This window comes from Mastomys coucha, unplaced genomic scaffold (genome assembly GCF_008632895.1).
Source record: "Mastomys coucha isolate ucsf_1 unplaced genomic scaffold, UCSF_Mcou_1 pScaffold21, whole genome shotgun sequence".
Lineage (NCBI taxonomy): Eukaryota > Metazoa > Chordata > Mammalia > Rodentia > Muridae > Mastomys > Mastomys coucha.
Genome location: NW_022196904.1, coordinates 66503074 through 66520143, shown reverse-complemented (window position 1 = coordinate 66520143; position 17070 = coordinate 66503074). Strand labels below are relative to the sequence as shown.

Sequence of the window (17070 nt, the reverse complement as noted above, 5' to 3'; positions counted from 1 at the left end):
GGTCTGAGGTCTAGCACTGTTTCTACTCCCCCTAAGCTAAGCTACCCAACCTCCCCCTAAGCTAAGCTACTCAACTCTCTACAACTCCGGTGGCTCCATAGCATTGCTTGGTTGCTCATGCCTTTGGGGGGTTTCAAAATAAAGCCGTGCAGACATTTCCAAGACTGAGCGGCTTTTCACTTGACTTGACTTTCTGCTTTACATCTCCTCTGTTGTCACTCTTAGCTCCCCCTAAGAGAACGCTTTGTCCTCCATACCAGATCATGCATCTCACAAACAGACAAAGGCCAGAGAGGATGGAAAATGATTTTCAAAGAAGCCAAAAGGGGAAGTCTGTAACCGTGTATTTTTCCACTCGGTTCTAATTTAAAACCACTTACAAGTGACAACTCCCAACCCGAGGCAGGTGCCTTGTGGTAGCTCATTACACCCTTGGGACCTCATGTAAATCTTTTTTTTTCCCTGAGAACAGCTATTGTCTTCCAAGGGAAAGCTTTTAGCATAATGGCAGACTGAATAGAACATTGCTTTTGTAAGAACAATTTTAAGAAAAAGAAAAAAGGGAAAGGTATTCTTTAACAACGACAAGTGCAGCCTCCTCAGCTCCCTCCACCTTGGCTCCCTGGAAAGAACAGCATGCTAACTGTGGGAGACTCAGGCAGGAAAGTGAGATTATCTCAGCTCCAGAGACATATAAAGGTTATACTCTGCTCTTTTAGCTATAATAAGTGCAGAGTGGCGGTGCCTCAGTTGCAAAAATAGTATATCCACCCCCTCATGCACCTTTCTTGTTTCTTGGCTTCTCACCATCCACTGAGGCAATAGTGACTCTGCAAGAGAATAGGACTTGCTAATGAGAGGATAAGATACCCTGCCCAGAAAAGGTCTGTAGAGTAGTGATTCCCTCTCATAATTCTCTTACAGTCAAGAGAATGTTATAAGAACACACACATATATGTATATATGTATATATGTTTGTATGAGTATATATGTCCAATTTGGTCAACAAGTTTCTGAGAAATAAGAAGTACCCATTGCAGAATGTAAATCTATGGGATAAAATGGGTCAATTTTCTGCATGCAGAAATGGATGCTTCAGAATATGATATTATGGAGGGAATGTGGAGAAAGTAGAAGGTTAACAAAATGCTGTCCATCTTTAATAAGTAGTGTGTGTTTTGGTTGTGCACATTTCCGAGGAAATTTCTTCTGAAACAGCAAGAAAAGGACAGGATGGTGGAGAATACAGAGAATAAGGTGGCCCAGAGTTTCCTTCTCAAGTGACTGCTTGCCATTCTACTGATCAAAGGCTGGTTATGAGCTGTCCTTTGCTGCCATCTGCAAATGGAGATGAAGGCAAGAAGTATGGGGGTGGGGCAAAGGTGTCTGTAAACTCTACAGTGGCTTGGGTTAGGCAGGTCAGATGTCAAAGGTTTGCCTAGACAACTTCTCAAGAACATTTATCAGAGGTATTTACTGGTTTGTTTAAAAAATGACAACCCAACAACTTGTGTGTGTGTGTTTCCTGTGTTTTCTCTGTTACTTATTTTTCAGTAAGTTTGGTTTGTTTGGTCTTTTGGGTAATTTTCCAAAGAGAAAGAAGGCATAGAGTTTGGTGAGCAGATAGGTAAGGAAGGCCTGGAAGGAGTTGAATGAGGGAACACCATGATCAGAATATAGTGTATGAAAAAAAAAAAAAGCAACAAGGTAAACTTTAGAGAGTTGTTATGGCCTAGAGCTATGTTGGAGTAAGCAAATGATCATAGCTAGAGAAATAGATCAGGTCAATGGTTAAGCAAACTTCCTCTACCATCAGACCCACTAACTTTCTCTATCATCAGTCTGGATTTCTTGCTTGAAACTACACTCAACACAGCTATTGCCGTAACTGAAAATTCCAGCAGACTCTGATGTAATAGCAAACCTGTGGAAAGAGCTCTAGGAGGAAACCAACACAAGTTCTACTGGTAGGGATTTATAGCACCCAACAGAAACCAGTAAAACTATAGGAACTAAGCAAAACCCCTAAACAATGTTGTGGGTGCCACAGCACCCCTCTTGCTAACAGCCCTACAGTATTACCTCAACCACAGCTGGAAGAAATTTGCCTTGTCTGTCCTTAGCTCACAGAACAGAACTAAGTGGCTCACCACCACCACCACATGCCTCCAAAACACCTCCACATAAAAGTGAAGGAAGAGAGGAACACTGGTCAAAATCAGTATCCAGCATAGCCCAGGCCAGGACTAGGAAAATACCACAAACCCACTAAGGAAATGAAATCAACACCCAAGTCAGTGACTCCATTATCTCATTTCTCCTCTCAGCTGTCCTTCCAACTGCAGAGATTCTTCATCCACAGAACAACTTAGGTCAATGCATCAGGTTCACTCTACCTCTTAACATTCTCATCTCTTACCACTTAATTGTATCTATGGATCTTTCTGTCCCACGCCCCTTTTTTCTATTTTGTTGTTTTTTCCTTTCTTCTTTTCCCATATGCATGCCTCTTATTGTTATACCTCCCAAAATCCATATTTATGATTTATGATATACTAGTCTGATTTATTATATACAACACATGGTTTTACCACCCCCCTTTATGGTATATTGTTAACCAAACATCCACAGTCTCCACCCTATAATTTTTCCTTTGCTTCTATTATTCCCACTCCTGTGTGTGTCCCTTTCCTGATGGCTGCTTATGTCTTTTCCTTTCCATTTATGCCACAATAACTAAAGTATTGGCATACATAGTACTATTGGGTTCCTTTATTCCCTAAACCAATAAGAACTTAACAGATGTCTGCTTTGTAGTTACCTGCTACCCTGTTATAAGAGTGGGTTAACGGCTGGTTAGAATCTGCTTTTACAAGCAGCACTCAACCCCCAGGAGAAGAGTAGATATTCAACCTGACCTTGGAACACCAGTCTAGCAAAGGAAAACCTTACAATTGGACTACAATCTGGTCTCTCATGAACACTGCAAATACCTCCACTGAGTAAAGAGGGGCAACTTCAAATAAATCTGAAACAAATAGCAAGGCATGGTGGTGGCATGTGCCTTTATTTCCAGCATGGAAGAGAAAGCAGCTCATATCTCTGTGAGTTTGAGCTATGCTTAGTGTACATAATGAGTTCTAGGACAGCCAAGCTACATAGTGAGACCCTAGCTTGATAGATAGATAGATAGATAGATAGATAGATAGATAGATAGATAATAAATAAGCCCCAATGACAATGATCTTAACCAATGATCTAACCCAGATGAATAGTTCCCAGGAAACACAGACAATTATAGTCACACAACACAAGCACACACACACACAATATAAAAAAACTAAGACAAACTATTACCTCCCAAAATTTACTGATCCCATAGTAAATCCCCCTGATGAAAGTATCTTCCATGAAATTCCAGATGCAGAATTCAAATAAGTGATTATAAATATAGTCAAATAACTCAAAGTGCACAGGAACACTTTCCAAGAAACAATCACAAAGAGATTAATGGAAAAAGAAAAATCAACTCACTATATGAAATAAAATCTAATAAAGAGAGAAATACTGAAGAAAAAGCAAACCAAATTAGTGAAAAACAAATGACAAGTCAGATAAAAATATTATTAGAGAGCTTGCCAATATAGCAGACTTTATGTAACACATAATATAATAGTTTGGGGAAACGTAGATATACGAAAAGGAGAATCAATTAATTCAACAAGCATGGAAAATACTTTAGTAAAACCATAGGTAAAAAATTACAAACTTTTTTTTTTTTTTGGAGGCAACAGGGATTTGTTTTTGTTTGTTTGTTTGTTTTTTGGAGGGGAAACCGGGAATGGAGAAAGTTACATGTAAATAAAGAAAATATCAAAAAAAAAAAAGAAATTACATTATCTATGTTAGTATGAATGATATTTTAATTCTAATTTTAAATTCCACTTGTTTTTACTACATCCACTTGTACTTTACTACTATACTAGAAAATAATGGCCTTTTAAAATCAAATTTTGTCACATATCATTGTTATGATTGCTGGTTGTTTTTAGATATAGTTCTGTCAATTCTGGAAATTTTTCTTATAATTATCATTCTCTTGAAAATAAATCTGCATACCCTTTTTAAAAAAAAATTACAAACTTAAGGAAAAAGAAGTCCAATCAGATATAAGAGCCATATAAGATGCTCAACCACTGGAATCAGCAAAGAAACTCCAATAGCTTATTATAGTTAAAACACGGAATGTACAGAACAAAAAGAGGATATATTAAAAGCTGCAAAAGAGAAAGTTTAAATCATATATGCAAGCAAATCACATATTGGTCAATCAAAATAATTGCTGATCATTTAAAAATTTAAAAGCAAGGGCTTGAGGTTGTATATTTCAAATTCAGAAAGATCACAACTATCAAATCCAGTCTAACATAATGAACAAAGCTACCAGGGCTGAAAGTGAAAGAAAAACTTTCTATGAAATCTAAAAGAGCTTATAACAATCAAGTTGTTCCTGAAGGTGATACTGGACAGAATACTTTAGAATTAAAAGAAATGTAAACACATTCAAGAGACTGAGAGAAAGAAAAAAATTATTCTAAGACACTGGCTTAAAAGTGATAAGGACACCAACTGACCCATAAAACTTTGACCAAAATTTATCCTGTGGACAAGAATACAGGTACAGGGAGGGAGGGGAGCAGATATGTGAGAATGGCCAGCCAATAACCAGCATAACTTGAGATTCATCCCATAGGCAAGCACCAGTCCCTGACATTACTAATGATAGTCTTCTATGCTGGCAGAGAGGCATCTAGCATGGCTGCCCTCGGAAAGGTTTCACCCAGCAGCTGACTCAAATAGATGCAGACACACATGGCCAAATAGTGGATGGACCTTGGAGAATCTTATAGAATAGGAGGAAGGATTGCAACCTGAAGGGGATAGGAACTCCATAGTAAGACCAACAGAGTCAACTAACCTGGGCAGTGGAGCTCTCAGAGACTGAATCACTAATCAAAGAGCATATATGGGCTAGACCTAGACCTCCCTGCACATATGTAGCAGATGTGCAGCTTGGTCTTTATGTGAGTCCCAAAGACCTGGAGCAGGGGTTTTCCCAAAAGCTGTAGCCTGTCCATGGGATATTTTTTCTTAGGTGGCTCTTTATCTGGCCTCAGTGGGAGAGGATGTGCCTAGCCCCACAGAGACTTGATTGCTAGGGTTTGGGGATATCTAGTGGGATCCCACCTACTCAGAGGAGAAGGAGAGGAAGGATGGGGGAAGGACTGTGGAAGGGGGTGACAACTGGGAGGAGGGCAGTGAGAAGTATGTAAGATGAATAAGTGAAAATAAAAAAATTTTAATGCATCAGTCCAGGGATCCAGAAATAGTTCAACATATGTAAATCAATAAATATAATTCACCACATAAATGGACTTAAGGGCAAAAATCATCACATTTCAAAAGATGCAGAGCAAAAAATCCTTTGTCAAAAACTATTATTTCATCATAAAAAGAGTGTTGGACAGAGTAGGGGTGGAGAGGACAAACCTCACCACAATAAAGGACTATGTATAGCAAAATAGTAATAATCACCATGTCAAATGGACAAGAACTCGAAGAATCCTCACTAAGATCAGGAACAAGACACTTAACTTTACTATTCAGTACAGTACTTGAAACCCTAAATAAACTGACAGAGAAGAAAATAAAATGGATACAAGTAGAAAAAAAAAAAGAAATCCACTTAACCCTTATTTTCATATGATAGGATTCTATGAATAAGAGCCCCCGACACCCCACCAGGAAATTGCTAGAACACCTTGGAAAGCATATTCAGTGAAGTAGCTGGCTGTAAAATTAACAAACACAAATCAGTAGCTTTCCAATATAATATAGGCAATTATATTGAGAAAGAAATTACAGAAACATGTCTCATAAAAGGTAGCCTCAAATGTACTATTGAAGAATGTTTGCCCAGCCAAAGAACAGAAAGATCTATATACTGAAAACTGTAGGACCCCAGAAGGTGCCATCTCACCAAAAGTAATTCAAAAATGCAATAAATCTTCCATCAAATTTCCAATGAATTTTTTAACAAGATTTTTTTTAGTTTTAAGATTCATGTGAAAACAGAAGACCATGGATAGCCAAAACAATCCCAAACAATAAAAATATTGCTAGAGGTATTACCCTTCATGATTTCAAGTAATACTACAAAGCCATAGTAGTAAAAACAGTATAGTACTAGAACAACAACAAAAGACATATGGATTGACGGAATATAATTGTGAATCCAGATACAAGTCCACATACCAAACCTTGCCTGGTTTTTAACAAAGAAGTCTAAGGTACACATTGGAGGAAAGAGAATTTTCAATAAGTGATGTTGGGAAAACTGGGTATCTGCATGTAGAAGAATGAATATTGACACTTATCTCTCACTCTGCACAAAAATCAATTACAAATGAACGACAAACCCCCAAAATTTCTAACAGAAAGCATAGGGAGCATACTTCAGGTTCTATGTCACACAAGGACTTTCTGAATGGAAATCTAGAATGCCATGTAGCAAACAGGATCTACAGTCTACAAACGGGACCTCATGAAATTTGAAAACTGTACTGCAAAAGAAGCTGTTGCTTGTGGAAAGAGGCACCCAACTGAATGGGGAAGAATGTTTGCCCTCTACACACATGGCAGAGAATTGGTGTCTGGAATACACAAAGAGTTTAAAACTCTACACACATGGCAGAGAATTGGTGACTGGAATACACAAAGAATTTAAAACTCTAACACCAAGTAAATGAGCCAACTTAAAAGTTCACTGAGGAAAGGAAAGGCAGTTCTGAAAGGATGAAATACAAGTGGCTAAGAAATACATTTTTAAGTGTTCAACAGCCCTAGCTCACAGGTAAAGGCGAATTTAAAATACTTCAAGATTTTTATGCTACTCTGGTCAGAATGGCTAAGGTTGAGAAAAGATGACAACCAGTGCTGACAAGAACATGAGGAGATGGAAAAGTATCCATAGTAGCACTCAGTGTGTAGTTTTCTCAGAAGGCTAAAGTAAATACATGGCTCCTTGTCACGTCTTCCAAGTCTTTTTATTCTGTGACATAATTGTTTGCTCATGGTGTACACAGCTGTTCTATTTATGTCTAGTAACATAAATAGAAGCCAGCCTTCATTTCCATCAGCTGATGACTGGATAATGATAATTTGATACACACACACAATAGAATTTTACTGGAGCTAGAGAGATAGCTTGGTAGTTGGAGCAGCAGCAGCTCCTTCACACAGACCTGAGTTCCATTCCTAGTACTCACATGTGGCTCATAACCATCTCTAGCTCCAAGTCCACGTGATCTGATGCCATATTCTAGGCTCTGAAGATACCAGTCATATACATGGTACACACACATGCATACAAGCAAAACGTATATGATAGTTACTCTTAGTTTTCATCTTGACAATATATGGAATAAACCAAAACCCAAACATCTGGGTACACCTGTGAAGAATTTTTCATAAATGAATCATTTCAGGTAGAAAGTCCCATCCCATTCCCAATCTTTTGAGATGGAAAAAAATTCCACCTTATATCTGAACTACACCTTCTGGTGGTAGTTTATATAGAGGGCATGGAAGAAGAAAGTGCATGCTCTTTGCCTTCTGGCCTTCATGTTGACTGACAAGTACATTTTTTCACTGATAATAGAGCCTACTTGGGGATGGGGGAGGCAACAGGGGTTTGTTCTTGTTTTTGTTTGTTTATTTGTTTGTTTTTTGGAGGCAAAACTGGGAAAGGAGAAATCATATGACATGTAAATAAAGAAAATATCTAATTTAAAAAAAAAAAAAAGGATTCTGGTGTGTACTGAAGACTAACTGATACACCCAGCTTCAGGGACAACAACTACTAGATTCTTGGACTTTCTGTGTGTGTGTGTGTGTGTGTGTGTGTGTGTGTGTGTGTGTGTGTGCATTTGGGTGTGTGATAGTACCTCATTTATGGATGAACACTTCATGGACATTCTCTGCCCTTTGACCAGTTTTAAGGCTCTGTATGAACCACCATTCACTGTGAAACTATTTTCTGAGGAGGATGAAAAGCATCACTAACCTATGGGTATATGAAGTATTTAAAAGACAATTGGATGCCGTGTCTATTTAGCAAAATAATCATAGTAGGCTCTTTCTTATGACCCATGACTTCCCCAGCTACATGTTCATGGTCAGGCTTGTAGAACAAGGTATATGCTCCTTCTTGTGTAATAGGCTTTAAATCCAATCAGAAACTAGCTAGTTACTCTTATAAAACTGAAACAACTATTTCATCCATAAGCATATTTTGTCAAGTCAATCATTATTTTAGCTCACAGGGTTCACGGCTTAGTAAGTGTGTTGATGGTTTTTCTCCTGAATCAAGCTACACAGAACCTTCAAGCACTATGAAAGTTAGCCAGCAGAAAGGAAGCTTCCAGTTCAGAGTCAACATGATTTCTCCATGCACTGTGATCAAAGTATGTATTATCTTTCAGCAGTAGTTTTACTATCAAATTCCAGTGGCAACCAAGAGCAGTGCCAATAGCCTGTCTTGTTTTAGGGGTTTCGTGGATTCCCCTTACCAATAGCTCACAGGAAGGTGCATACCTTGCCTGACAGTGGGCTTTCTACCTAGCACCTATGGCTAGGAGAACAGGGAGGAGCAACATCTCACCCCACACCTCAATTATTTTTTTAGGATAACTCCATTTAAACACACACACACACACACACACACACACACAGTATTAGAGTGGCTGACAGGCTGTGGTTTGACTATTCCAATAAAAACTGTCTCCAAACAGAAAGTTTGGAGTGTGTGTCTCCACACACAAAGCACACACACCTCAGGGAGCATCACTAATATTCATAGCTACTGGGAAAAAGAATCCATTTTCTTCAGAGGTGTTTGCAGCAGTATCCTCAGTCTGTACTTGTCAGAAGTTTATATGTATGTACACCTATACAAATAAGATATGCATGTTAGTAGCAATAATTGAATGCTCATATTTTTTTTTGTAAGAAGCTGAATATAAAGTTGAGGAAGGAATGTGGGAGATGGAGTTGTTCTTGAAGAGTTGAGAAAGTGGTGAGTAGATCTGATCAAAATAGATTGTGCACATACCTAAAATCTTCAAAGAATTCATTAAAATGTTTATATTTATTTTTAAAGGAGAACTGTTTGCAAGATCACTTGGCAATAGAGTAGTAGGGGGCTTGTCCACCATGGTAAGGCCATAGCTTCAATTCCCAGAGGTGTGGAGAGGAGGAGGTCCAGGAAGAAGAGTAATATGCTCACAGAGTTTGAGTAAAAAAAAGAAAGAAAGAGAGAGAGAGAAGAGAGAGAAAAGAAAGGAGAGAGAGAGAAGAGAGAGAAAAGAAAGGAGAGAGAGAGAAGAGAAGGGAGGGAGAGAGAGAAAGGAAGAGAGAGAGAGAGAGAGAGAGAGAGAGAGAGAGAGAGAGAGAGAGAGAATAAGAAATGATTGGGGAAATGGCTGAGTCAAGAAAAATGCAGAACTGCCCTCCTCACCAAGTTTGGATAAATAATGAGACCCAAGACTCCTCTCCACTTCCACTAAGGTCTATGTGAATAATGACCACTCAAGACTTTCTTTACTTTAAAGTGCTCTCAGTTTCTGCTAAACTTCAGCATCTTCTCTCAGTTCAAATCCAAGAATGCTGACAGGCAGATAAACACAAACATACATATGACTTCTGACAAGTACAGACTGAGGATAAAACCTTTTCTGTTCAAAGGAAACAACGCTTATTAACATACACATTAAAAAAATAACCTTAATTAAATGAGGTGTAATTATGCTAATGCAGCATTAACCAATGGGCTCTAGCCTTAGAAAACATGAGAGTTTCCTGGATTGATCTTGCCAACCAAAACTATCTGGTAAGCCTGCTCATGAGCTAGCTGTCTTCTGTTCTATCCTGTTGGAGCATCTGTCTCATCCTATAACATTCTGTTCACTCCACATTCTTCCCTGTCTGCTGTGCATGTCTTACATGCCCTGAACTCCTTAGGTAGCACAGACTTTATCAGTTAGGAGGAACCTAAGATAACCAATATCCCAAGCTCTTTAGAGAACCCACACTTTGTCAATTATGAAGGGCCTAGATTTCCCAACTCTCCAGTGCAACACACTTCCCTCCTGAACCATGATTCTAAACTGAGCTGTTCAATGTCTTCTCGAGGGCTCCTTTCATCTTTGCTGGAGCCAGTCAGTCAACGTGGGAACCACAACTGGGGAAGTGGAGATGATTATAGGAAAGGCCAAAAGGGGCTGGAGAGATGGCTCAGTGGTTGAGAGCACTGACTGTTCTTCCAGGGGTCCTGAGTTCAATTCCCATCAACCACATGGTGGCTCACAACCATCTGTAACCTATCTGTAAATATCTGATGCCCTACTCTGGTGCCTCTGAAGACAGTGACAGTGTACTCACATACATTAAATAAATAAATAAATCTTAAAAAAAAATGGGCTGGTGAGATGGCTCAGTGGGTAAGAGCACCAACTGCTCTTTCAAAGGTCCTTGAGTTCAAGTCCCAGCAACCACATGGTGGCTCACAACCATCTGTAATGACACCTGATGCTCTCTTCTAGTGGTCTGAAGACAGCTACAATGTACTCATTTATAATAATAAATGAAACTTAAAAAAAAAAAGTTAAAAAAAAAAAAGGAAAGGAAGATAGAAGAGACAGAGATGGGAGGGCTATGGTCAATACCATTTGAGTTAACAAGTGTATTTTCTTGGTGTCTTTTAAAGGCAAGCAACACAAAGCATGACCAATTCCAGGAAGATAAACAATGACCACAAATCCTTACATGCCAAGTTTATGGAACACAGTATCTAGGTTTGACTAAGGCCATTTCCTTCAGGCTAGGACAGTCTCTTAAGGATGTATGTGGAAGCAGAGGAACCTGGCAGGCTATAAAGTAGGTCTTAACTAAAAACAAAGACACATATCAGCAGACTTATTCGTGATTAATCACAAGCAAAGAGTCAGTCAAAGTTAACTCCATAAGTGATGCCCACACATCTTCAGTTTCTTCCATAATGACTTGATTAGCACTTTCCCAGTCTTCCTAACCATTGTCCTATGGAAAAGTGCATACATGGATGAAACTCTTGAAGATCTGCCAGGATCTTACTTCTGAGGGTTTAAGTCTCTGGTACAAAGCCTTGAGTCTTCCCTTAGGAACCTTTTAGGGAACCATCATCCTCAAGTCTCCAAGCAGAGATGAAATGTACAGCCAGTAAATCTGGTAAGAACTGAACTAAAAGGATATTTATCAAGAAAGTAAAGCGAAACCATTCCAGGAAAATAACATTTTTTAAAAAAACTGAAAATAGTTTTGAAAAATAAATCAAATCAAATAAATGTCTCTGGGAGACTCTCTGGAGTCTACATGCAAGGAAGAAGTAAAAGTAATCCATAAGTTGTCCTTAAATTTTTTCCAGTTCTAGGCCTTTACCACCAATGGCCCAAGGAAACCAGCCTTGAGGGAAGAAATCCTCCTTGGGCACCATAGCCATGCTCCTATTCCTCGGGTTTCTAAAATAAAACTCAAGTGATAATCCTATACAGTGGGGAAAACACGTCAGTGCACACAGCCCTCCTTCTGAAAGGTGAATGGTGGCCGTTGAACCAGAAACAGGCTACATCACAGCTAAACAACACACACCTGACTGAGGCTGACCCAGTCTCTCTTGGGGAAAGAAGCCAGGGAGACAATTTAAGCTCACCTGGAGGGAGGCCTGGAGGCAAAGAACCCTGAGCCTCTGGCTCATTTGCTGTGTTCTAAATCAATATATCACATTGCATGGTTCACAGGAACTTAAGTGGTTTTACTTCTGAATTACAGGCATGGTTAATTGCACTTTGGAGTAGATGGTGTTTATATTGTGTTGGGTTGTTCTTATTTTACAGACCCAGAGATGACATTTATGCACTGCAAAATGTGCTTACAGCCATGTGCATATGGGCAGCACTAATTGAATTCAGTAGGTTAAATATAATGACGATGCTAAAAATAATAGTGAAGTTAGCAGGTAGATGTGTTGGGGAGATCCCAGGAGAAATTGAAAGGGGGTGGAAGGCAGTTATGATCAGGATATATTGTATACATGCATAAATTTTCAAAGAAGTAAAATATAACAAAAAAGTTTAATTATATGACTGCACAGAGTCAACATCACTCCACATTTAAGTCTAAACCCTATAACCCGAGCTATGTGGTGCAATGTTGCCATGGACCGGGTTCGTTGCAAGGACCCCAATTTCCACGGGATGAGGATTCTGGTCAGGTGGGCAAGAAGTCAGCGGATGACAAACAGACTCGAGACACAAGGGTGTGGTGAATCTGAATGTATTTGTGCAAGGTGAGAATCAGACTTAAATACCATTCAGCAAACAGGGCAGATGTCAAGGGTCACGTAGGCAGATGGGGATTACAGCAGGGGACGCAAGCAAGACTGAAGTCACGTAACAACCACACCAAGGTCAGCAGGGTCTGCTACCTAGGTGTGAAGCAGGAGGAAGAGGAGTGGAGCCCTCCCTGTTGAGGTATTTTGATATTCCTAGGCTAATTCTCTGGTTCTGCTAGAGGCAATGACCAGGAGATTTCAATCTAGCATTTCCTGCTAGTTCTCTGGATCTAGCTCGGGGCAGGCAGCGGGGAGTTCCGACCTTACCTAACACTTCTAGCTAATGTCCTTGAGTGGAAGCCCTTCGATTACTCTCTAGTACGAAAACATTAAACTATCCATTTCCCTAAGGAATATACTCAACCTCTATTGCTAGCTCTGGGAAGGCAGTATCCTAGAGAGAGATTACACATTATGGGAAGCTAGGTGATAAACCGGGATAAGTTAGAAACATTGTGTCAACCAGGAGACAATGCCCAATCTTATCTATTTACGAATCATTTCTTGGGGTACCTTTATGCCTAATTATGAGGCTGTGTTGACGATTGGAAAGACTAATCTGGAACACGTCTGAGTTAGGGGATACCAGCGACTAGTCTGAAATCCAGGAGGCACAGAACCCCTTTTGGGGTCTTATTGCCTCTTATCCTTTATCAGGATTTTATCCCCGATATTTTAGATGTGACTGGAGTAGACGAGTGTGCGTAGCACAATGTGAAGAATCTAAAGAGAGATCTTAAGTCAAAAGAATATTCTCTATGCCTTTCTATTCCTATACCTAGAACATCTACATTTATCATTAGGAACAGAGAACTAAATAAAGCTCATTGTAAGCAGCTAGAGAGTGGTGTATCTGGGGATTATTTAATGTGAATTGTCACAACTACCCCAACTACCTCACTTCCCATTAAATTATAGATGAAATACAAAAGAGAACAGAGGAAGGTCCTACTCAGAATGAAGCCAGGATACAGATGTGCAAAATGATGATGGAGTCAACATATTTGCTTTGCTTATAGACTCTGAAGCGAAAATAACAAGGTTGGAAATCTGGCACCACCATTGGTGATGGTACTGAACTTTGTGAGTACCATTTGACATGCCTGTAAAATGGGGTTTGCTGAAATTAATCCCCACAATAGAAGGTAACAATAGGTCACTATGCTGGTTCATTTTATGTCAGCTTGACACAAGCCACAGGTACAGCTGAGGAGAGCCACAGTTAAAAAACTGTCTCCTCCGTAAGATTGAGCCATAGTCAGGTTTGTGAGGTACTGTTTTGATTAATGATGAATGTGGAAGGGCTCAGCCAATAATGAGGTGATTCAACCTCTGGGCTGATTGTCCTGAGTTTATAAGTGAGTATAATGAGCAAGCCATAGGAGCAAGCCACTAAGCAGCATCCCACCATGGCTTGTGCATCACATCCAGATTCCTGCCCTGAATTCTTGCTCTGGTTTCCCTCAGTAATGGGCTGTGATGTGGAACTGTAAGCTGAAATAAAGTCTTTCTTCTCCCCCAAATTTCTTTTGTTTGTGGTGTTTTATCACAGAATTAGAAATCCAAACTAAGCCACAGAACCTACATAATTAAGGTGGTAGTGGTGATGGTATGTGTGTATGTGTGTGTGTGTGTGTGTGTGTGTGTGTATGTGTGTGTGTGTGTGTGTAAGTGTGTTCAGTGAGTAAATAAGAAAAACAAGCTGTAACTCTTCTTTCATGATCTGGGAAAATGAGACAATAATATTAAAAATCATCAGCTAAGCCTATGTTTTAATTAACCTTGAACCACTCAGAATCAGATATACAATTTTCAAACCCATTGCAAAATGTAAACGAAGAGCCCCCTGTCAAAATGTTTGTATTTGTTTATTCTTTCTTGAGGCCATTAATTTTTAATTTTGAAATTTTTTAATAGATACACAACATGTACATATTTATAAGGAAGTATAATGGTGTTGTACATTTAAACTGAGCAATAATCTGATCAAAGTTTTTGATATATAAATCATGTCAAATATTTAGCAGTTTCAAAAATATCTGTACTGGCTACTTTCAACTATTATACTGAATTACTACCTGTAATTATTTCTCTGTGTCATGGAGCATTACAAATTTTCTACCTATCCAGCAGCATTGCTATACCTACAGGCCATCCCCTCTCTCTTTTCTTTCCCCATTAATCTTTCCAATCCCTGGAAAATACCACTTTAGTCTGTATTAGTTTAATTCTCTATTGCTCTCATAAACACTAGCCAAAACCAATTGGAGGAGAAAAGGGATTTTGGTTTATTGTTCCATATCACAGTTCAAACTGGGGAAAGTATGGCAGGGTCTCAAACAGAACAGGAACCAGAGGCAGGAACGAAGCAGAAATCACAGAAGAACACTTCTTACTTGGGTGTTCTCATTGAACACCCAGTGTGGTACATCTACACAATGAATTACTATTCAGCTATTAAAAACAAAGATATCATGAAATTTGCAGGCATATGGATGGAACTAAAAGTATCATCCTGAGTAAGGTAACCAGACTCAGAAAGACACACATAGGAGATGGGGAGCTTCAATCAAGATGTAAAGTGAATAAGTAATGGAAAAATAAGTTACCAGCAGAGGATCTAATTCTGGAAATTACAATTTTAGTTTCCACATATAAATGAGATTATATACTATGTGTCTTTCTGTGCCTGACTTGACTTACTTAGTTAAAGGCTTTTATTTCCTTCTGTATTGTTACACATTCCTGATAGAAATTATTTATAAGAATTCCAAGATGATGAAGGTGCAGGATAGGTTATCACACAAAGCCACGGTTCTTCTAACCAGGAAGACAGTGAAAATATACATTTTAAGTAACTACATAAATAGCATGCAGAACTTACTCTTATTTTACCAGAGGAATAGAATGTCCTAAAACCCAAACTCTAAGAAACAATTCCATTGAAAACAGAAAGAAAGCAGGGGGAGATCAAGTATGAGTCAATGGGAGCTGATTTCTGCTTGGTAACTTTATGATTAGTTCAAATAAATGTATATCTTCCTGCATCTTTTCTGTTCCCCTCTTTAGAAACACAAGTTGGAAAGCAGAGAATTATATCTATCTACTTTCTAAAATAAAGAATTACTTACTGAAGATTGCCTTGAATTACTATCTTCAGCTCCCAGGCTCTGCTCCTCTGCCAAGTAGAGGGCCATATTGCTGCTGAGAAATTGCTCTTAAATGCATAAAACACATAAGAGAACTTTTTTTAAAACCCGTTTCTAATCATTAAGTTGACAAGGGGCTTGTCAACTCAGATGGGATAATCAGTTGTTGATTAGCCAGATTGTTAAGCATCCATTGTCAAATGTTGATGGGGTGTGAGAAATTACATTGTGTATCTACCAAAGAGTCACCTGAACACCATTAGCACTTCATCAGGTAAAAATGGTATTTTCTGGGGATAAATTAGCTTGGCTTTTATTCTCTAATCTTTTCCATCATCTTCCAAATTTCTTTTTATTTCTTCCTTCACTTTTGTTGTCTTGCCTCACAGAGGTCTGAAGCTCAATGGAAGCAAGTCAGTCAAGCATACACTCAGGACTCTAGTATTAAATGGGTGCGATGGATCTGTATATTGGGGTGTCTATGTGCATCCATGTGTCTGTATGACTGCATATGCATCCACATGTGTCTCGATGTCAGTGTGTTTATTTGTGCTCTTGATTTGGTTTTGCTTTGATTTCAGAAATACTGCCTACACCCTCTTACATCCTCAGACTTTCAGTTGCAGATCCTCAGGTTACCAAGAGGATTCATCAAGCAGGGCTTAGACTTTTCTTCTTTCCTTGCCATTCTGGCTGAGAGAAACATAACAGTGAGCATGGAAAGGGAAGAGCCTGGATTAGAGCTGGAAAATGTGATTCAGAGACCTGGGTCTGTTTTCAATGAGGGAGGAAGTCATCACGGCTGATGGTCTGCTCTGTTTTCTAGCAGGTCATTTCCTCTCCCTGACAGTTAGCAATTCATTTTCCCCATTCTTTAACAACAGAATGATATTAACGTTTACTCTTCGTGTCATATCAAGAAGACTCAGTGATGTATTTCTATCAAGACAGACAAGTCCCCACTCAATTATAGACCTTGTGTTCTAAAAGGGAAGGTGCATTCCCAAGACTGCAGAAGAGCCTGTCAGCCAAATTTGTGAGAAAAGTGTCATCGTTTTACTCACGGAACTGCTCCAGATGCTCAGCACTGTTCGATTCAGGAAAGGCAGTGATTGTCACCAGTGGACATGGATTCCCTCCCAGTGTTTGGCAAAGAACATCATGCCGGAAGTAGACTTCCCTGTGGTCAATGCTTCTTTCCAGAATTCCAAGATGAGTCTAGAACAGAAACAAAATAAACATACATATAATTAATATTTATCTAATAGATCAAACAGGAAAAACCTTACATTCGCTGAATTTCATAATTATCAGAAGTGCCCTTGTCAACCCAATATGCCTGAGGTATACAGAGCACTGAGTGATGTTGTAAAGAGAAATTAAAGCTTTAAACCTGTGCTGACTAGGAAGAAAAGTTATGGGCCTAAGAATCCA

General features: G+C 39.1%; 1 protein-coding gene across 8 annotated transcripts in view; it reads right to left on the bottom strand.

Annotated features, from left to right (window-relative positions):
- Agbl1 (ATP/GTP binding protein like 1) overlaps positions 1-17070 on the bottom strand; it is an 887643-nt gene that overhangs the window by 655341 nt on the left and 215232 nt on the right. For all 8 annotated transcript variants that reach the window (XM_031387026.1, XM_031387022.1, XM_031387027.1 and 5 more), the window contains exon 17: positions 16701-16854. In XM_031387026.1, coding sequence (XP_031242886.1) covers positions 16701-16854 — 154 coding nt within the window. The remainder of the gene's footprint in view (positions 1-16700; positions 16855-17070) is intronic.